The sequence below is a fragment of the Oryctolagus cuniculus genome, chromosome 6 (genome assembly GCF_051225735.1).
Source record: "Oryctolagus cuniculus isolate XC-2025 breed Fujian yellow rabbit chromosome 6, ASM5122573v1, whole genome shotgun sequence".
NCBI lineage: Eukaryota > Metazoa > Chordata > Mammalia > Lagomorpha > Leporidae > Oryctolagus > Oryctolagus cuniculus.
Window position 1 is genome coordinate 127441693 of NC_142872.1, and position 22673 is coordinate 127464365.

At 45.7% G+C, this 22673-nt stretch overlaps 1 protein-coding gene across 12 annotated transcripts in view; it reads left to right on the forward strand.

The window, feature by feature from the left end:
* GRHL2 (grainyhead like transcription factor 2) overlaps positions 1-22673 on the forward strand; it is a 160669-nt gene that overhangs the window by 29741 nt on the left and 108255 nt on the right. For 11 of the 12 annotated variants that reach the window (XM_089336414.1, XM_089336411.1, XM_070075373.2 and 8 more), the window contains one exon: positions 21743-21938. In XM_089336414.1, the coding sequence (XP_089192540.1) occupies positions 21771-21938 (168 nt within the window). In that variant the 5' untranslated portion in view covers positions 21743-21770. Of the gene's footprint in view, positions 1-10425; positions 10588-21742; positions 21939-22673 lie in introns of those variants that run through there. The other variant, XM_089336413.1, reaches the window with a different exon arrangement.

The window sequence follows — 22673 nt, forward strand, 5'->3', positions numbered from 1 at the left end:
TTTATTTATTTATTTGAGAGGTAGAGTTACAGACAGTGAGAGGGAGAGACAGAGAGAAAGGTCTTCCTCCCATTGGTTCACTCCCCAAATGGCCGCAATGGCCAGAGCTGCGCTGATCCAAAGCCAGGAGCCAGGTGCTTCTTCCTGGTCTCCCAGGAAGGTAGGATACAGGGGCCCAAGTGCTTGGGCCATCTTCTACTGCTTTCCCAGGCCATAGCAGCAAACTGGAATGGAAGAGGAGCAGCCAGGACTAGAACTGGTGCCCATGTGGGATGCTGGCACAGCAGGTGGAAGATTAACCTACTGAGCCATGGTGCTGGTCCCTTGTCTTTTTTTTGTTTGTTTGTTTGTTTAAAGATTTATTTATTGATTTGAAAAGCAGAGTTAAAGAGGCAGAGAGAGGGGACAGAGAAGAGAGGGGGGAGAGAGAAAGAGAAAGAGAAAAAGAGAAATCTTCCATCTACTGGTTCACTCCCCAAATAGTCCCAATGGCCAGAGCTGTGCCAGTTTGAAGCCAGGAGCCAGGAGCTTCTTCTGGGTCTCCCATGCAGGTGCAGGGGCCCAAGGACCTGGGCCATCTTCCACTGCTTTCCCAGGCCACAGCAGAGAGCTGGATCGGAAGTGGAGCAGCTGGGACTCAAACCCGGGGTCCATATGGGATGCCGGCAGTGCAGATGGTGGCTTTACCCACTATGCCACAGCATCAGCCCCCCAACTTTTGTCTTAAATCACACTTTTTCATATGACTTCATTAATTTTTGTCTTTGTTTTATGACATCCTTTTTTTCCTACTATCTTTGAGTGAATTCTATTTTTCTGCCATGTTATATACTTAGTTTTAATATTTAGCCATTGTTCGTTTCTTTACTTTTTTTTTTTTTTTTGGACAGGCAGAGTAGACAGTGAGAGAGAGAGACAGAGAGAAAGGTCTTCCTTTACCATTGGTTCACCCTCCAATGGCCACTGCAGCCAGCGTGCTGTGGCCGGCGCACCATGCTTATCTGAATCCAGGAGCCAGGTGCTTCTCCTGGTCTCCCATGGGGTGCAGGGCCCAAGCACTTGGGCCATCCTCCACTGCACTCCCAGGCCATAGCAGAGAGCTGGACTGGAAGAGGGGCAATTGGGACAGAATCTGGCATCCCAAATGGGACTAGAACCCAGGGTGCCAGCACCGCAGGCGGAGGATTAACCTATTGAGCTGTGGTGCCGGCCTATTGTTCATTTCTAAGATAAGCAGTTAAAGCTGTGAGATTCACCTCTAAGTGCCTCTTTGAGTTCCACAATATATAACATTTTTTATTGCTATATTCTAATTTTCTTATTTTTTTTAAAGATTTATTTTTATTCATTTGAAAGACGGAGTTATAGAGAGAGGTAGAGACAGAGAAAGGTCTTCCATCCGCTGGTTCACTCCCCAATTGGCCACAGTGGCCAAAGCTGCGCCAATCAGGAGCCAGGAGCCAGGAGTTTCCTCCAGGTCTCCCACGTGGGCGCAGGGGCCCAAGTACTCCGGTCATCCTCCACTGCCTTCCCAGGCCATAGTAGAGAGCTGGATTGGAAGAGGAGCAGCCAGGACTAGAACCAGCGCCCATATGGGTTGCCGGTGCTTCAGGCCAGGGCGTTAACCTACTGCGCCACAGCACCAGCCCCTGTATTCTAATTTTCAAAAAAAAAAAAAAAAAAATTTCTTTTAAGAGCTGTTCTTTGTCCTGTGATTAGAAGAACGTGCTGTAATTTCTGAATATATGGGGTTTAAATTTCATCTTTTTGTTGATGTAAAATATAACTGTTGCAGTCAGTGATTTTTTGGCTTTTTGATAAGAATTTTTCAAGTGGGTAGGGTCTTGCTCGGTGGACTACCATGTGGTCAGTTTCCCTGTGTCTGATGGCTTCTTAAAAAAGAGTGTTTGTTTTTAAGCTCATTGAAAGTACTTACCGTAAGTACCCACCTTGTTGGTGGGGCACACATCCCAGGACCCCTAGGGAATGCATGCAACAGTGGATAGTACCAACTCCAATTGCATTTTTTTTTCTATATATACCTACACAAACTTACTGCTTTTTTTTATCTTAGCCAAGTACTGATACATGTACTGTGGCCATAAATTTTGCAGTTTGAGATGCAACAGCAAAAGGAACATTTCTTTTTGCTTCTTCACAATTTCATAGGATATTTCTTCTTCTTTATCATTTTTATTTGAAAGGCAGCATGACGAAGAAGGAGAAACAGATCTTCTATCTGCGGGTTCACTCCTCACATGGCCACTGTAACCCAGGTCAGGGCCAGCCAAAGCTGGGACCCAGAAACCCCATCCCTGTCTCCCACATGGGTGGCAGGGCTCCAAGCACTTGGGCCATTTTTTACTGCCTTCCTAGGCACATTAGCAGGGAGCTGGATTGGAAGTGGAGCAGCTGGGTCTTGAACCTGTGCTACCAAATGGGATGCGAAGTCTCAAATTCTTGCTTAACCCACTGTGCCACAATACAGCCCCTGAATATTTCTTTTTATCATAGCTCTTAGCAACCAAAGCATTTTTTTTTTCTTAAGAACTTTTAGGGATCAGCGTGGTGTGCTGGCCGTAGTGCGCCGGCCATGGTGTGCCGGTCTTAGCGCGCCGGCCGTAGCGCGCCGGCCGCAGCGGCCATTTTGGGGGTGAACCAATAGAATAGGAAGACCTTTCTCTCTGTCTCTCTCCCTCTCACTGTCCACTCTGCCTGTCCAAAAAAATAAATTATAAAAAAAATAAATAAAAGAACTTTTATCTTTTCCCTTCCAGGAAGCACATTACAGCTTTTTCTTTGGCAAATCCAAATGGGCAGCATCACCATCCAAGGGCCCTAAAGAGTGTGCTTGTGTGGGTTCTGTCCACTGATATTTACCATCCCAGCAGGAAAGATGGGAGCAGGCATCTGGCCTAGCGGTTAAGGTGCCTGCATCCCGTCGTGGAGTCCCTGGGTCTGATTCATGGCCCTGGCTCCTTATTCCAGCTTCCTGCTGGTGCAGGCCCTAGGAGACGGCAGTGATGGCTCAAGTAGTCGGGCTCCTGCTTGCCACGTGGGAAACATGGATTGAGTTCCCAGCTCCTGGCTTTGGGCCCTGCCTAGCCACGGCTGCTGTGGGCATTTGGGGAGTGAACCAGCAAATGAGAGCCCTGTCTGACTGATTTTCTCTGCTCCTCAAATAGATAAATAAAATTTAAAAAATCCCAAATTGCTTAAAAAGATGTAAAATATAACTTATTTATGATTCAATGAAAATAATGATAAACCCATTGCATTTTTAAAATATTTATTATATATTTGAAAGGTGAGACCATTTTCCACCCATTGGTTCAATCCTCCAGTAACTCCACATGAGTAGCAGGGGCTCAAGCACTTGGGCCATCATCTACTGCTTTCCCAGGCACATTAGCAGGGAAGCAGAGCAGCCCCAACTCAAACTGATGCTTCCATATGGGATGCTGGGGTTGCAAGTGGCAACTTAACCCACTGTGCCACAACACTGGACCCCAACCATTGCATATTAACACAACATTTAAAAAATGAAGAATAGCAGGGCTGACATTGTGGTATAGCAGGTTAAGCCACTGCCTGCAACACCAGCATACCATATGGGTGCTGGTTCAAGTCCCTGCTGCTCTACTTCCAATCCAGCTTACTGTCAATGCACCTGGGAAAGCAGTGGAGGATGGCCCAAGAGTTCGGGTCCCTGTACCCACATGGAGACCTGGAAGAAGCTCCTGACTCCTGGCTTCAGTCTGGCCTGGCCCTGACCATTGCAGCCATCTGGGGAGTGAACCAGTGGGGGGAAGATTTGTCTATCTGTGCTTCTCCTTCTCTCTCTCTAACTCTACCTTTTGAATAAATAAGTCTTTAAAAATGAAAAATAGCTAATTTTTCCTAAGCAAAGGAATTTAGAGAGAAGTTTGGTGTTACTTATATTTTTGTATTTCTCTTTCCTGTCTCCTTAGCAGATGAGTGCTGGCTTCCCATATCTGCATCTGCACTCAATCTGTGACAAAATGTTGTTTGGTTAAAGAATTCTGCTTTACACTGAGAGTTGGGAAAGGAAGATGTATTTTCGTAGCCTCAGACAACTGTATTTATTCTTTGCTCCTGCACCAAAGTTCAACAATCGGCCATTTCTTAAAGGCTAATTGTGATACGGAAACTGAAACCATATGAGGAACTTTCTGTACTCTGTTATAATAAAATCCATAGCCTTTCTTTTACCTTGAATAGATCTTTCACCTTTTTGTGATTTTTTTTTATCATGTTATGCACTGACATTTGGAAATATTGGTTGACTGAGTTATTCAAATCTTCCAAATGTTAGCATACTTCAACATCCATGGCAGAAAAATGACATCCATTAAAATCTCCATCAATCTCATCAGATAATAAACTTTAAGTATTAGGAAGTTACTAGTGGTGAATGCAAGCTTTTGGAAATTCTAATTTTTTCTTGAAGACTCAAATTTTATCGTTGGCAAAAAATACTGTCAGTTTTCCTTGAAGTGATAGACTCACACTTGGTTTATTTTGGGGAAGTGTGTGCCAAATACTCAAGTCTGAACTCTTAGTTTGTCAGTCTGACGTTTTTTCCTGTAAAAATGGAATTCCCACAAAAACACACATAGTCAGCTTCAACTCAGACAATTACACAAGTTCTTTTCCTTGAATTAATCCTTGGATTTCAGCATGTAGTTATGTGCTTTATAAGAGGGTATTTCAAAAAATTTATAGAAAACTAGAATAAAAGGTAAGTTTTTGATGCAAAATTTTTTTGAAGTCCATATATAAATTAAAATCTTCCTCTGAAAGGCAGAATTACAAAGAGGAAGACACAGACAATTTGAACATTGTCTGATTTGCTTTCATGTGACAAATTTCCTGTTGTGTAGGTCTCTTGTGTCCATTCTAATTTCTCTTTTGCAAGGAACTTTTTTCTTACTGTGAAAATACAGAAGCTGCTTGACTTAGAGTAGGGTTGTGTTCCAGGAAGCCACTGTAAGTTAATATTCCAAGTTGAGACACATTTATTAGCCTAACCTACCAATCATCCTAGCTCAGCAACACTGTACCCTCATGCTTCTGGGACTTACTGGGTGCTGTGGCTGCCGTCACTGTCCAGCTCGTGAGACAGGCTGAGACTACATAGCCCTAGCCTGGGGAGACATAAGCTTTGAAGCCCAGTTTCTACTGTACTCCTATCGCTTCTGCACCACCATCCAGTCAAAGGACTATGAGTTGTACTGTGGCGTCAGTGATTGTATGGACAGCACCTTCAGACTTGGCAACAGAGACAGGTGCTTAAGTGCTCAGGCTCTGGATGTACCCCTGGTCTACAGTGACTGCTCCGTGGCCCTGGGAGAGTTACATTGAGTGAGGTACAGTCTCGGCTTCCTACTCTGCATGAGGGATGTCGTTACCAGATGTGAGTTTCAGATTATTGTAAGGAATATATGAGCTAGCCAACGTAAGATGCTAGGACACTACCTGGCGTAGGGTAAGTGCTCAATAAACATCTTGACATTACTATGGCAGACGATGAAGAAAGTGAAAAAATAGCAAATAAGACCAGACCAATAATCATAGTTAACATTTTGGGTTTTGATTTACATACCCACATTAATTAATTATAGTGGTTTCATAGGTTTTAGTCTCTACAAACCCTTTTTAGAAAATTTTTTGGGGGGCCAGTGCTGTGGTGTAGTGGGTAAAGCTGCTGCCTGCAGTGCCAGCATCCCATATGGGTGCTGGCTCGAGTCCCCGCTGCTCCACTTCCCATCCAGCTCTCTGCTATGGCCTGGGAGGGCAGCAGAGGATGGCCCAAATTTCCATGTGGGAGACTGGATTAAGCTCCTGGCTCAGCTCTGGCCATTGTAGCCAACTGGGGAGTGAACCAATGGATGGAAGACCTATCTCTCTCTGCCTCTCTAATTTTCTCATTCTTTTCATTCCACTTTTTATTGTGATATCTTCTTTTGATTTCTTTCTTTTCTTTTATTTGAGAGACAGAGACAGAGAGCTCCCATCCACTGGTTCACTCCTCAGATGCTGAAGCCAGGACCTGGGAACTCAATCTAGGTTGACAGGGACCCAGTTACTTCAGCCATCACTGCTGCCTCCCAGGGTCTACACTCGCAGGAAGCCGGAGCCAGATATTCCGATATGGGACTCGTGGACATCTTAACCACTAATCACCTGTCCCATTTAGGATTTATTTCTAGTGTTTGGGCCTTTCCAAAGCTTATTAATTTTATTACTGATCCTTTCTGTTCTGAATTACATGACTTCATGCATGAAGTAAGAGCATGTGTGGGCACTACCAAAGCTGGAGGAACAATGATAGACTGCTTCAATCAGTGGATCAGTATATTATGCTACCAGTAACTACAGTAGAACTATCTTTCAAAACATCTGTTTTACAGCTTATTTTAAAAAGCTATAATCAGGTCTTTTGATGGGTTTTGTCCTTGATTGGTAACTGAATGACGATCTGATTATCAAGTTTTTTTGTTTTTCCTTTGAAACTGTACTTAAAAACCCCAGTGCTATGAGGTTCTTCAGGTTCTTTTCTCTCTTGGAAGCCCCCTCCATGCTACTCTGGCTGGAGCTCTTTGACTCTAATAAATCTTTTTAAATCTCAAAAAAAAAAAAGCTACACATTCTACATTGTGGAGGACACAATATTTTCACTGAAATTAATCTTTCTCAAACATAACCATCTTTCACCTGAAGATCATCAGTGTCACTCCAGGTATGTTGAGTCATTTAAGCTCTCTTGCATCTTACACAGGTTAGGTCAGGGACAAAAGGTTAGGGTCTTCAGGACAAGTGCTGAGCATAGCAACCTCCTAATCCGTTTCAGCCCATGTTCTAACGTGGAAAGTGTCTTCTAGCAAGTGCTGAGAGGAGGGGTATTACTGATGGCAGCCAGCGCTGAAAGAGCTAGCCTCCTTGACATTAAACTGTGACATGAATCCAGTCTAAGGCGATCAGTTTCCATTTGAAATTCTCACCCTGTGAATGGAAAACATGCTACAATTCTCAAAGGAAAAAATAATTGTCACTTCTTGCGACTTTGCTTTTTATGTTGCAGTCTGAATGAATGTGGTCAGTTTTTTTGTTGTTGTTTTGTTTAGTTTGGCCTAGTCAGCTACAAGAAACTGAAGGAGATGGAGACCAAAATTTCAAGTACTGAAGACTTCAAATATAAGTTCTTGGGAGACTAGAATTTGTATGATTCCAAGATAAGGGCTGTGTGTACATGCAAGTGTGTGCATGTATGCGTGTGTGCATAAGAGGGAAGGCACCCTGAATGTGCCCGATTTCATATGATCTTCAAAGAGAGAGGGAAGGGAGATTGAGGCAGAAAATCCCGGGAGTGATATTGGTGCTTCATGACCTCTCGGGAGCAGGGCACAGCTTGGCCTGGGTGAACGTTCTTCCTTTGCCCCTAACTCAGGTTGATGCTGGGGGAGAGGGATGACGGGTAATACCAGATTTCTGCTGATCAGGTTCAGCCTTCCTCTCCAGTGCCTCTGCTCTGACTATAAGTGTGCTTGGCTTCCTGGTGCTACAGCTTGTGTTTAAATAGAAGAACAAATTTCCATTTTGTTAAATTTGAAGTAGAGAATTAAAAGGGACCAAAAGATCAAATAATTCCAAAGGTTGTCCCATTAAATTGACAATGATGCTTGCTAAGCTGAAGGCACCTTACATGTGGATAGTTTACAACCAACTTCCCATCCTGCTAGCAACTGATTTTATGAAAAACTGAAAAACACAACTTTCCTATTCCTACTAATATTTGAAGCCCTGGGTTACACTTTAATTCTTCAATGGAAATTTCATTCACTCATTCAACAGATGTTAACTCAGTACCACTGTGTGGCAGGCACAGTTTAAGGTGCTTGTGGTAAATCCATGAACACAACAGAATCCTATACAATGGCATTTAAGTTCTGGTAGAAGCGCACAGACAATGCACACTGAACAAAAGTATGCAACATGGTATGTTAGGAGGTGATAACTGCTATGGAAGAAACAGCAGAGAGCAGGACAAGGGCAATGAAAAGTTCATATGAAAAAAGACCATATGAAATCGGGCACATTCAGGGTGCCTTTCCTCTTATGCACACACATGAATCATACAAATTCTAGTCTCCCAAGAACTTATATTTGAAGTCTTCAGTACTTGAAATTTTGGGAGAGAGAAGGGGAGAGACAGAGCTATCTGCTGGTTCACTTCCCATATGGCCACAACAGCCAGGACCAGGCCAGGCTAAAGTCAGTAGCCAGGAGCTGTTTTCTGGGACTCCCACGTTGGGTGGCAGGGGCTAAGGACTTGGTCCATCTTCCCCTGTATTAGCAGGGAACTGGATCAGAAGTAGAGCAGCCAGGACTTGAACTGGTACCCAAATGCTATGCTGGCACTTCAGGTTGTGGCATAACCTGTTGTGCCACAGTGCCGGCTCTGAGATGAAGGTTTTGAAGAGAGTTTTGGGGAGCATGGAGGTAGGTTGCTGTATTAAATAGGGTTGTGGAGGGTAGGTCTCAATGAGGTGAGATTTGGGCAGAGGCTTAGACGAGATGAGAGTTAGCTGTTGGCACTTGCAGAAAAACACTTTGGGAAGATGGAACAGCTCAAGCCATGGCCCTAAGGTGGAGGCCAAGGGACCAGTGTAGCAGGTCAGAATGGGTCAGAATGAGCGAGAAGGAGGGGGCAAGATCCTGGAGGGCTGGTGGACCACAGGTACAGCTCTGACGTCAGTTCTAAGGGGAATATGGAGTCACCACAGGATTAAGCTTGAGAGTGGCATGATGTGAGTTAGGTGTCACTGGGATTCCTCTAGATGGTCTTTTTCTTTTTTTCGACAGGCAAAGTTAGAGAGAGACAGAGAGAAAGGTCTTCCTTCCGTTGGTTCACCCCACAAATGGCCACTGCGGCCAGTATGCTGCGCTGATCCTAAGTCAGGAGCCAGGTGCTTCCTCCTGGTCTCCCATGTGGGTGCAGGGCCCAAGCACTTGGGCCATCCTCCACTGCCCTCCCTGGCCACAGCAGAGAGCTGGCCTGGAAGAAGAGCAACCAGGACTAGAACCCGGTGTGCCGGCACCGCAGGTGGAGGATTAGCCTAGTGAGCCACGGCGCCGGCCTAGATGGTCTTTCATTGAGCACAGACAGGAAGAGATAGAGAGTGAGAATTCACTTGGTCATGGTGTGGGAGTTGGTGCTTTGAGAGGGAAACCAAAGGCAAAGCCAGAGACAAAGTCTGTCTAAATTTTAGAGTGAAGCCAGGCAGACTGGGAGCCAAAGGCAGGCCAGGGCAAAGTGGGCGACTATGGGCTGTGCAGGGGAGCTGCTGGCTCTTTGCTCTGTGGACTGCCACTTTCTTGGTGTAGCTTGTGGGTCTCAGAATGAACGAGACTTCCTTGCATAGTAATCTTGACATAAAAAGTAAATGGCCGATTATGTAATAAAATATAGATGTGTGACAGGAGTTCGTAGCAGAGGCAGGTTCTGAAGGACTAACACGGGGAAATCGTGGAGGATTTCCTAGAGGACAGGATGCTGTGGTTGGGCCTCAATAAGAGTAGAAGTAGAGAGAAGCAGGAAGGGCATTTCTGGCAGAGGAACAATCTAAACAAAGGCATGGACGTTGGAATGGGCGTCTTCAGGAAATGGCTTAATTCCATGTTTTATGCAAGTAGACATTTTGAGAAGTAGATAGGGGCTAGATAATGCAGAAGCTTACATGTCGTCCAGAGGACTTTGGACTTGATGTTACAGGTGGGAACGGATCATAGAATAGTCTTGGTGGAAACGATATTCTATGAAGATTATTCCACCAGACTTTAGTATACATTGAAGAGGGGAAAGCTCAAAGTATGAATAGCTAAGGCTAGAGCTGTGATAGTGGCCATGAAGATTGTCTCCTTGCTAGGGACAAAGAGAAAGAACAGCAGTGGTAGGTATATGGTTTTTACGCTGCATGCATAGCAGAAGTCAGTATCATCATCCTACCTAGTTTGGGATACAACTCCATTTTATAGCTGAGAAAGCTAATACACAGAAGGTTAACTAACTGTTAAATGGTGCAGGTTGTCACCAAGGTAATCTGGTCCTGAGCCTGTATTTTAAAATCATATGGAAAATTCAGCTTTGGGTGTCCAGGGATGGACAATTGGACAATGCTGAGGAGTGCACAGCTGATTAAATCATGATTAGCTTAGGTTTGGGTTCATTGAGTTTAAATTGGGAACAGAATATCTAAGTAGAAATGTAGAATTGGCTCTCAGGTGATACATATCTGTTAATCATTTAGGTAGAAAATCAATGAAAGTCATTAGCATTAAGGTAGAAAGAGAAACAGCAGTGAATCATCAGAGTTATAGAAATCAGAAAATCAGAGAGCTCAGGGAAAGTATAAATTAGAAGTGGATGCTTGGCTAGCAAGGAGGAGAACCACCTGAGTACAGTGGCTTGGAACCCAGGCAAAGCAAGATGTTGCAGAATTAAGAAATGTCCAAGACTATCTGAGGAGTAAGAACCGAGAACTGTCCATTGGATTTTGAGCAGAGGTCAGTACTAGCCATTTCAAAGAGAAGGAATTTCTCTGATGCTTATTTATTGAAAATCTGTTACCTGCCAGGTCTTTCATCTATAAATAGTTGAGCTATTCCTTTAGAACAATGCTGCAAGATAGATAATAATGAGTCAGATGAAAAAAAAAAAAAAAAGGAAGCTCAAAGAAGTAACATTTAAATTCAGTAATTGACAGAGCTGAGATTTAAACTGAGTTTATCCAACTCCAGAACCAAATTGCTGCAAACCAAAAACAATAAAAGCCAACGCCCTTCGGTGCTTGGCAGGGGGAAGGGTGATGGAAGATTGTTTGAAAGTGATCCATCGTGTGGGTGCTTCAAAGTCATATTTTTTATTTTGTGTCTCCAGTGTCTTATTTTTTTGAAAGCTGCTCTATTAGGATATAATTCATTCAGCGGTCTTTATAAGCCAATATGTGTCTGGATTTGTAGACTTTTGTGTCCATATTTTTTAGAAGATGCAGGTGCTAAATGCTAAGCGCTAAGCTTCCTTTGCTTCTCCCCAGCAAAGGGTCCTTGGCATCAGGCTCTGACTAGTGCTCAGAGGAGGAGGAGGGGCAGGGGTTCTCCCTCGCAGAGCCATCTGGAGCCTTGGTTAGGACCTCAGTGCTGTGGCTGCTCCCTCTCTCACCTTGGCTATGACTCACCTCTTTGCTTTTCTCTCCACGTGCACAAAATGAAGTAGTGGCTTCAAGAAAACAAATGAGACTCAAAGGAGCTGCACATGTGCGCTCCCTGCCTGCGCCTTGCTGTGGATGTGTGACTCGTCATCCACCTTCTTCTCCAAATGAGGGCCCAGGGGTCAGGATCACAGCTGATGTTTGCAGCTATATGTTCAAGAATACCCAGAACATAGCTTGCCTGAAGCTTCATAAAGGTGTTTCATTTGCCTGGTATTTGTGGTTTCTTAAAAACATTTTTGTTTATTTTGGGGTGGGGGTGCTCCCATGGGCTGATTCATTCCTTAAGTGTCTGCAGTGGTCAGGGTTGGGTCCCATGTAGGTGGTAGGAACGCAACAGCTTTAGCCATCACCACTGCCTCCCAGAGTTTGCATTGGTAGGCATTGAATCCATGTACCCTGATGTGGGATATGCCCAAAGTGTGCGTGCGTGTGTGTGTGTGTGTGTGTATTCTAATATTTAAGTTAAATAAGTTTCATGTATTTCATATACAGATTTAGGAATATAGTGGTACTCCCCACCCCACCAAGTGCCAACCCTTCTTCCTCCTCCCTCTCACATTCTTAATTTTTACAAAGATCTATTTTCAATTTACTTAATGATTGTATAATTTACCCTACACTAAGTAAAAGAGTTCAACAAATAGTATGAAGAAGAAAAAAAAAACAACACTGTTCCTCAACAGAAGAGACAAAGGCTGTAAACAATCATCAGATCTCAATGTCCATTTCACTCCTAAACATTGCATTTTAGGTACTCTATTAATCACCTTGAATCAGGGAAAACATGATATCTGTCTCTTTGGGCCTGCTTGTTTCACTAAGTGTAATGGTTTCTAGTTGTATCCATCTTGTTGCAAAAATCAGGATTTCATTTTATTTATTTATTTACAGCTAAGTAGTACTCCATGGTGTGTATATACCAAATTTTCTTTATCCAGTCAATAGTTGATGGACATTTGGGTTGATTCTATATCTTAGCTATTGTGAATTGTGCTGCAATGAACATAGGGTACAGATGCTGATTTCTTTTGGTTTGGGTAAATTCCCAGGAGTAGGATGACTGGATCCTATGGAAGGTCTATTTTCAGATTTCTGAGGTATCTCCATATTGTCTTCCACAGTAACTGCACCAGTTTACATTCTCACCAACAGTGATTAGAGTATCTTTTTCCCCACATCCTCACCAGCATTTGTTTGTGTAGGAAAGCCATTCTAACAGGAGTGAGGTGAATCCTCATTGTGGTTTGATTTGCATTTCCCTGATGGCTAGTGATCCTGAGTATTTTTTTTTTTTTTAGTGTCTGTTGGCCATTTGAATTTCCTGTTTCGGTCCTTTGCCCATTTCTTAACTGGATTATTTGTTTTGTTGTTGTTGAGCTTCTTGAGTGCTTTATAGATTTTGAATATTAACCCTTTATCAGTTGTGTAGCTTGCAAATGTTTTCTCCCATTCTGTCAGTTGCCTCTTCACCTTGCTGAATGTTTCTTTTGCAGTGCAGGAGCTTCTCAACTTGATGTAATTCCATTTGTCAATTTTGGCTTCAATTGCCTGTGCTCCTGGGGTCTTTTCCAATAAATTTTTGCCTATGTCAATGTCTTGCAGAGTTTCCCCAATGTTGTCTAGTAATTTGACGGTATCAGGTCATAGGTTTAGGTCTTTGATTCTTTTGAGTGGATTCTTGTAGAAGGTGTAAGCTAGGGGTTTAGTTTCATACTCTTGAATGCAGAGATCCAGTTCCCCAGCACCATTTGTTGAAGAGACTGTCCTTGCTCCAGGGGTTGATTTTAGCTCCTTTGCAAAGATAAGTTGGTTGTAGATGCCTGGATTGATTTCTGGAGTTTCTATTCTGTTACATTCATCTACATGTCTATTTTTGTGCTAGTACCAGGCTGTTTTGGTTATAACTGCCCTGTATTATATCTTGAAATCAGGTATTCTGATGCCTCTGGCTTTTTGTTGTATAGGATTACTTTGGCTCTTTGGGGTCTCTTGTGTTTCCATATGATTTTTAGTATCATTTTTTTTTCTAGATCTATGAAAAATGTTGTTGGCATTTTGATTGGGATTTCATTGATTCTGTAAATTGCTTTTGGTAGTATGGACATTTTGATGATATTGATTCTTCCAAACCATGAACATGGAAGATTTTTCCATTTTGAAGTGTCTTTTTCTATTTCTTTCTTTAGTGTTTTGTAATTTTCATCAGATCTTTGACATCCTTGGTTAAATTTATTCCAAGGTATTTAATTATTTTTGCTATTGTGAATGGGACTGACCTTAAAAGTCCTTTCTTAACCATGACACTGTCTGTGTTTACAAAGGCTATTGATTTTCCTGTGATTTTATACCCTGCCACTTTACCAACTCTTTTATGAGTTCCAGTAGCCTCTCAGTGGAGTCTTTTGGATCCCCTATATATAGAATCATGTCATCTGCAAATAGGGATAGTTTGAGAGTATTATTTAAAAAAAAAAAAAGATTTGAAAGGCAGAGTGACAGGGAGAAGGAGAGATTTCATCTGCTGGTTACTTTCCAAATGGCCACAACTGCCAGGCCTGGAGCCAGGAGCCTGGTGCTCCGTCTGGGTCTCCCACATAAGGTAGCAGACTTGGGCCATCATCCACTGCCTCCTCAGGTGCATTAGCAGGGAGCTGGATTAGAAGTGGAGCAGCCAGGATTCCAGGTGGCCCTCCAATATGGGATGCCAGCATTGCAGGTGGTGGCTTAACTCACTGCGCCACAGTGCCACTCCCCTTACGAAGGATATATTAAGAGGTGACCAGGGCAGAATTAGAACATTTCCAAAGAACCATGGTCACAACTCTGGAAAGTGTTCTATCTAACTTTGGTCGAAGCTGCTCTATGAAACTTCCCCCTCTGTCTACATTTTTGCTCAGTGTTCCAGAGAGATTATTCTGTTTTTATTAAACCCAACTTGAATTGCCAGTGCCCTGTACCAGAGAGATAGTGATCTATGGAGAAAACCCAAAGTTATTGTTGAAGGGAGTCGCCTCCTAGGCCACCAGCAGCGTCAGAAGGAAGTGCCAGGAAAGCTGAGCTTTTCCTGTAGATTTCTTTCCATGGGTGGCGCAAGCTCTCTGCAAGCTTCATGGTAAGGTGCGGGCTGATGAACCTCCTCCACCTCCTAGTGGATGTTCGTGCTAGAAACGGGAATCTGGCATGCCCAGCAGGGTGGAGCAGGGACTTTAAGAAGGAAGACTGGGGAAGAAAATAAACAAAGCCAACTCTCCGGCAGTGTAAATCAAGACTTGGCTCTGGCCGGGCAGCTTGGCACTTCCTGCTACACTTTTGGAAATTAGCCAGTGTTGTAATTAACAGCTCCCCTGCCCTTCTCCTCCCCCACAGCAATACCAGCTACTCCAAAAAGTTCATGGAGGGGATGGCTTGTGGCAGAGCAGGTAAAACTGCTGCTTGTGTCGCCGCATCCCCGATGGGCACTGGTTTGAGTCCTGGCTGTTCCACTTCCTATCCAGTTCCCTGTTAATGGCTTAGGAAAGCAGCAGAAGATGGCCTAAGTGCTTGGGCCCCTGCCACACATGTGGAAAACCCAAACGAAACTCCTGGCTCCTGGCTCCTGGCTTCTGGCTTCTGGCTTCTACCTGGCCCAGCCCTGGCCACTGTGGCCACCTGGGGAGCAAATCAGCAGGTGGAAGATCAATCTCTCTTCTCTCTCTATCCCTCTCTCTCTGACTTTCAAATTGTAGCTCCCCCTCTTCGTGGAGGAACGACACAGGACCCTGCGCTGTTCTTTTGTCTGCTTGGCCCTTCCCGGGTTTGCTGCTGGTTCTTCCCGGGTTGGCTACCGTCCCTTCCACCTCCGTGGAAGGGCGGTTCCCCCTAGCCACTTTCCCCACTTCCACGGGGGAGCGGCACACCGCCGGCCGGCTCTCTCGGGGGCTGCACAGGTGTTCCTTCAGATAGATGTTCCCTCAGATGTTCCTGGTGCATGTTGTCTCTCTCCTCCTTTATAGTCCTCTTCCACCAATCCCAACTCTGCTACCCACATGCCGAGTACGCTGCTCTCCTCCAATCAGGAGCAGGTCCTACAGTTTATTGGTTGAACTGGAGGCAGCTGTGTAGAAGCTGTTTCTCCCTTCTCAGCGCCATATTGTAGGAGAGCAGATGCATAGAATAAGTCTTAATTCCAGTAACTTAGTCTAGTCCGAGTTGCTCCCCACAGATCCCCCTTTCTTTTTATTTTTTTGCGTTGATACGCGCCTGTCTTCGGTGCCCCACGGCGCACACTCTGCTCTGCTTGCTGGAGTTGCCCACAGGTGCTTACAAGCCCTACCAATCAGGCAAACTGAATCTGGGTCCTCTCTTTGCCGTGTTGTGAGGAGGTTTTCAGGCGCTGATGAGTGCCTGTGTTCGGTGCCCTGCAGCACATGCTCTGCTCTGCTAGAACTGCCTGCAGGTGCTTACAAGCCCTAGCAATCAGGCAAACCGAATCCAAGCCTTCTCATTGCCGTCTTGTGGGGAGACTTATTGGTGTTGATAACGTGCCTGTCTTCGGTGACCTGCAGCCGCCCACAAGTGCTTATCGTCTTACTAATCAGGCAGACCGAATCCAAGCTCTCTCATTGCCATGTTGTGGGGAGGCCTTATTTTTCTCTATTTCTCTATCTCCGGGCATTCCTATTTCTCCTATTTTACTTCTATCTACCAGCATTCCTATTTCTCTCATTTTACTTCTAAACTTCTGTTTCTCATCCCTGCGGCATCCCGGCACCCGCCCCGAGGCTGCTTCTCGGCTCCGCGCGCTCTGCGCCCTTTGCGTCTGCACCACGGCCTCGCGCTAGCCCCGGGTTCCCTATCTACTTGTGCCCCGCGCGCTCTCTCTGCGCGCGGCGGCTTCCACGAGTCACACAGCACAGCTCACGTTTCCGCCACCGGTATTCAGTCCAAGTTCCCCAGGCTAACCTGGCGAATTCAACCCAGCTCACGTCTGTGCCCTTTGGCTTGGCTTCCCGTCCTTTGCTCCCCGGCTAATCTGACGGATTCCAACCTGGCGGCCCACGTCTCTGCCTCTGGTTCCAGATTTTCGCCTTTTGCTCCCCGGGCTGACTTGAAGAATCCCAAGATAGCTTACGTCTCCACTTCAGCCTGCACTCGCGGCTTCATCCTCCCTAACATATTTTTCTCTACCCGGTATGTTTCCCTAACTTTTCTTCCAACAACAGTATTCCCCTCTCATTTCTCCCGGCTTCTCCCCACAGTCCGCATCCAAGTCCAAGTTTCTTCTAGGTTTCACTTTCACTTTCAACCTGCAGTCCGTATCTGAGTCTAAGTTTCTTCTTGCTTTCACTTTAAATCCTAGCTTTCAATCCTAACTTCTTTCCCACAGTCCGTATCCGAGTCTATGCCTAGGCTTTCAATAGCTTCTTCCGGCACCTTTTCCGTCCGGCTTTTCCCTAGGCTCTTTGCTAGTCTCTCTCTCCAGTATTTTCCCACTTCTTCCCGTTTCTTCCCTCCTAGGTTTTCTATCCGAGTCACGGCACCATTATGTCGCTCCCCCTCTTCATGGAGGAACGACACTAAACCCTGCCTAGGCTTCCTATCCGAGTCACGGCACCATTATGTCGCTCCCCCTCTTCGTGGAGGAACGACACAGGACCCTGCGCTGTTCTTTTGTCTGCTTGGCCCTTCCCGGGTTTGCTGCTGGTTCTTCCCGGGTTGGCTACCGTCCCTTCCACCTCCGTGGAAGGGTGGTTCCCCCTAGCCACTTTCCCCACTTCCGCGGGGGAGCGGCACACCGCTGGCCGGCTCTCTCGGGGGCTGCACAGGTGTTCCTTCAGATAGATGTTCCCTCAGATGTTCCTGGTGCATGTTGTCTCTCTCCTCCTTTATAGTCCTCTTCCACCAATCCCAACTCTGCTACCCACACGCCAAGTACGCTGCTCTCCTCCAATCAGGAGCAGGTCCTACAGTTTATTGGTTGAACTGGAGGCAGCTGTGTAGAAGCTGTTTCTCCCTTCTCAGCGCCATATTGTGGGAGAGCAGATGCATAGAATAAGTCTTAATTCCAGTAACTTAGTCTAGTCCGAGTTGCTCCCCACACAAATAAAATAAATTGTAAACAAAAAAAACAAAGTTCATGGAAAAATGGAATTGAGAGAAGTTTATTTTGGTACGGAAAAAATTGAAATCCATGGTTTTTTCATAATATGCTTTCTCCATGAACTTTTAAAAGACTATTTGCATTTTATTTGTAGGGCAGAGAGACACACAGAAAGAAAGACAAAGAGTATCCACTGGTTCATTCCCCAAATGCCTATAATAGTCAGGGCTGGGTCAAGTGAAAGCCAGGAGCCAGGAGCCATATCCCAGTGTCTCACTTGGTTGGTGGGAATCCACGTACTTGAGCCATCTCCTATTGCTTCCCAGGGTGCATGTTAGCAGGAATCTGGATCAGAAGTGGAACCGATCTCAAGCCAGGCACTCTGATGTGGGCGAGGGCATCCCAAGCCTGGACTTAACCACTGCACCACACTCCTGTCCTGCAAGTTTCCCTCCTCCCAAGTTTTACTGTACAACGTACAAGACCTAAATGGCAAACGAAGGAAGTTTTGTGTCTCTTACTTCTTCAGGATCTGACAGGTTAATCATTTGCTCTAGTATCTGACAGCTTTTTCAGAAAGTCTCCTACTTCGTTTCTGTTCCACTTCTCTGATGCCGTATTGGCGAAGATAGTATCGGTTCTCTACCCAGTTTCCCTGAGATTAACACTTTCTACAGACGTTCCAATTGCACTTCATGAAAAAGTTGCCTTTGGTGCTTTTGAAGACGCCTTGTGAGGGCTTCCCTCTGGCATTAAAGAGAATCGATCTCATCTTTGTCGATGACCAGCAGGCTGCAGATACTTCCAAGCTCCTCCTTCCAGCAGGCTTGGCCTTTGCGGAAGTGTACATCCTGCCTGGGCCCTTGTGGACCACGCCTGGGGCTCAGACTCCTCTGTTTCGCTCTCTGCCGGCCACAGGACTGTCCACAGTGAACAACCGTGGGGAAGGGTGGCTCTGTCCTAGCTGGGGCCCCTGCCCCAGCACCTCTCAGCTTTCTCCAGGGGCCTCATTTCTTCTGCTCCTGGACTCACAGGAGTCCAGCACCATTTCTTGTTTCCAAATCCAACCCTATCCTATCTGGTTAGTATTTTCTACACCATGAGATGCTGCTTGATTATTATCCGGAAATATGCACATTTCTCTAGTGGGCTTTTCAGAATGAACACAAACCTGTTCCTTTTGTAAGAAAATTGCACTATTGGTCACCATCAACATATTCTCCACATGAAAAGACATGGTTCCTACCCCTTCCATTTCAGCACTGACCAGCACAGTCCTCTCGGTCAAGTCCAGGTAGAGACAAGTGACTATCTGATTAGGTTAGGCCTGTTTGTCGTGTACCCAGCAGCAGTACTCTCTCTCCTGCTACACTGCAGGCTGCTTGGGCGAGGCTCACAATCTGTCTTATTCACGCCATCCCTATCCCTATCAGCACAAAGCTGACACCTATTGGGCTCTGGAATGTTGCAAAGTAAATTGCTTCATTTACCTTTAATTGGTGATTGTCTTTAGCACTTTTGAATTATAATCAACTTTACCCCCAAACTTTCTGGGAGCATAGAATTGGGCAGTGAGCGGGTTGCATCGTACTTGCACAGCACTGCGTGGCTCATAGATGCCTGTTTTATCAATTATTTTATTTGATTCTCACAAGCACTTTGTGAGTGAGCAGAGTGGGCATTGCTGTTTGTATTTAAGGCAGGAGAAACAGAAGCTCTGGTATCTACTCGGCTTTCAAGGACCTGCACAACCTGAAGTCACCAGGTTGCCTACTGATCAGGAAACCCTTTGACCAGAATTTTTCTCTTTTAATCCAAGGAACCTCTTTAATCCAATTCCTTTTTTTTTTTTTTTTTTTTTTTTTTGACAGGCAGAGTGGACAGTGAGAGAGAGACAGAGAGAAAGGTCTTCCTTTTGCCGTTGGTTCACCCTCCAATGGCCGCCGCGGCCGGCGCGCTGTGGCCAGCGCACCACGCTGATCCGATGGCAGGAGCCAGGAGCCAGGTGCTTTTCCTGGTCTCCCATGGGGTGCAGGGCCCAAGCACCTGGGCCATCCTCCACTGCACTCCCTGGCCACAACAGAGAGCTGGCCTGGAAGAGGGGCAACCGGGACAGAATCCAGCGCCCTGACCGGGACTAGAACCCGGTGTGCCGGCGCCGCTAGGCGGAGGATTAGCCTAGTGAGCCGCTGCACCGGCTAATCCAATTCCTTTTCAGTTGAGTCACTATTCTCTCTTTTGTCCCAATCAGTTCCCCCAAACCAGTGACATATAGAGTCCAAACCAGAGGCCTGGACACCATGGAGTCCAGGAGGCCACTCTGCTAAATGTGTGTCCCGTGTACTTCACCCCATCCCTGAATCTATCTTCCCATTGCCATGGGCATTTTCTGACCTTGCAGCCATGCACGGCACCAGGCCAGCACATAAAGGGCTCTCAACACACTCTTCATTGAGCGTTCACACCAGTTCTCCATCACAAATAAGCAGAGGGGTTTTCTACCACTGTGAGACCCTATGAGAATGCCTGCAACAAGGGACGTCTTTTATAACTGTATAGCATTAGAAGGCCTTGGTGTTTGGATTTCTGCTGGTTAGTGTTGCTGTCACCTTCACCAGTTCTGTCACTAGTCTCTGTCCTGCGTCCTGTTGCTATATGCTGACATAAGTGTTTCTGAAATACAATGTCCCATTATTCTATTTTGGTTCCATTTCAACAGACAAAGAAGAGATGGCCAAGAGATTAGTGACAAAGCTGCTCTGTTTTTTTTTTTTTTTTTTTTTTTTTTTAATATAACTTAACACCTGGGGTCCCAGCTTGGGGAGCTGTTGAAGACTGTCATGATCTTTGGATATTAAACTCATTATCACACTCATTTTAAGACTTTCTTAAGACTTTATTTGTTAATTGCTGACTTTCGGCAAAGCCTGGTTCATTAGGACTGACTCCAACTCCCTTTTTATCTCTACCGAAAATTCTGCAAATATTCTTCTTACTTTCCATGATAATCTTTGTCGTTTTTATATCATTTAAATGTAGCAGAATCCTTTAGCAGCACGGAATTTGTATATATAGTCTGTCTCATTACTCTTGCTCCATATCCTTATTATATAACATTATCTGTAATATGCTGTGTTTACCAAGCAGCTTATATTGCCTTTTTTAATTAAGAGATTTGGAGTGGTCCATAATTTGCTGGCAATTTCAAGGATAGATTAAACTAGGTAATATTGTTTTTAATAACCATTAATGTATTGGTTGCATTTAATGTATCTTACATTTATAATTAGACTTCAGAAAGTTAAATTAAACCTGCTCTCACAGGATTCCATTCTAGTGTTCATTAATGAAGACTAATTAAAGAAAATTAGTTAACCCCTAGAATGATTGGACATGGAACACCAATTTGAAAGGGATCAACTGTCTTAGTGTGTTTTGTGTTCCTCTAATAGAATACCTGAGCCTGGGTAGTTGAATAGAAAGTTATTGGCTCTGAGTCCTGGAGGTTAGGAAGTCTAAAGTCCAGGAGCAGTGTCTGACAGAGGCTTCTTGCTGCGTCTTCTGGCAGAAGGCAGGAGGTGGAAGTGCAGAGGGAGGGCACACCTGCTCCCATGGCGACAAACCCACTGCAGTGACAACAGCGTCGGTTCTCACATGAGGCACAGCCCTCGGGACCCCGCATCTCTCTCAGGGTTCCCACCTCTCAATACGATTCCAGCTACATTTCTTTCTTTTCTCTTTTCTCTCTCTCTCTCTCTCTTTTTTTTTTTTTTTTTTTTTTTTGGACAGGCAGAGTGGACAGTGAGAGAGAGAGAGAGAGAGCAAGGTCTTCCTTTTGCCATTGGTTCACCCTCCAATGGCCGCCGCAGCCGGCACACCGTGCTCATCCGAAGCCAGGAGCCAGGTGCTTCTCCTGGTCTCCCATGCAGGTGCAGGGCCCAAGCACTTGGGCCATCCTCCACTGCACTCCCGGGCCACAGCAGAGAGCTGGCCTGGAAGAGGGGCAACCGGGACAGAACTGGCACCCTGACTGGGACTAGAATCTGCTGTGGCAGCACTGCAGGTGGAGGATTAGCCTATTGAGCTGCGGTGCCAGCCCCCAGCTACATTTCAACATGAGATCTTAGAGGGACCAGCATTGAACTGTAGCACCCTTTACATACTATTATTAAGTCTCCGAGACTGAAAAAAAAACCGGTGCTTTTCTTAAATGCAAAGTGGCCATCAACTTTAATTTTAATCTTCCCTCCTTTCTCCCCCATTCTGGAGAAATGTTAGTGCTTTTAACAATACATGAAATGTGTGTATTATTAGTGGGAAGAAGGAGCATTCCTCTGATAACAAACTTCACATTTCTGTTGTTTGACAGTAATAAAAGACTAGTGGCCCTGGTGCCCATGCCCAGTGACCCTCCATTCAACACCCGAAGAGCCTACACCAGCGAGGATGAAGCGTGGAAGTCGTACCTGGAGAACCCCCTGACAGCAGCCACCAAGGCCATGATGAGCATCAATGGGGACGAAGACAGCGCAGCTGCCCTTGGCCTGCTCTATGACTACTACAAAGTAGGTGCTGCACTCCCGCTCCCTCCTCTACTTACCCCTGCTCTAGACTACTACAAGGTGGGCCTCACAGTCCCGCCAATTCCTCTACCTACCCCTGCTCCAGACTACTCAAGGTGGGCCCCACAGTCCCGCCCCCTCCTCTACCTACCCCTGCTCTAGACTACTACAAGGTGGGCCCCACACTCCCGCCCCCTCCTCTACCTACCCCTGCTCTAGACTACTACAAGGTGGCCCCACAGTCCCGCCCCCTCCTCTACCTACCCCTGCTCTAGACTACCACAAGGTGGGCCTCACACTCCTGCCAACTCCTCTACCTACCCCTGCTCTAGACTACTACAAGGTGAGCCCCACAGTCCCGCCCCCTCTTCTACCTACCCCTGCTCTAGACTACTACAAGGTGGGCCCCACACTCCCGCCCCCTCCTCTACCTACCCCTGCTCTAGACTACTACAAGGTGGCCCCACAGTCCCGCCCCCTCCTCTACCTACCCCTGCTCTAGACTACTACAAGGTGGGCCCCACACTCCTGCCCCCTCCTCTTCCCACCCCTGGAACCCTTCAGGAAACCAAGCAAGAAACTATAACTGCTCCCATGAAAAACCAACAGCATTTCCTGAATGAGATTTGTTGTCCTCTGTGTTTGTGCTGACGCTGCACGAGGGTGAGAATGGCTGTGTTTAGGTTTCTGGTTTAACTGAGTCCCACTTCCCTTCCCAAGAGGAAAATCTGCTCTTTG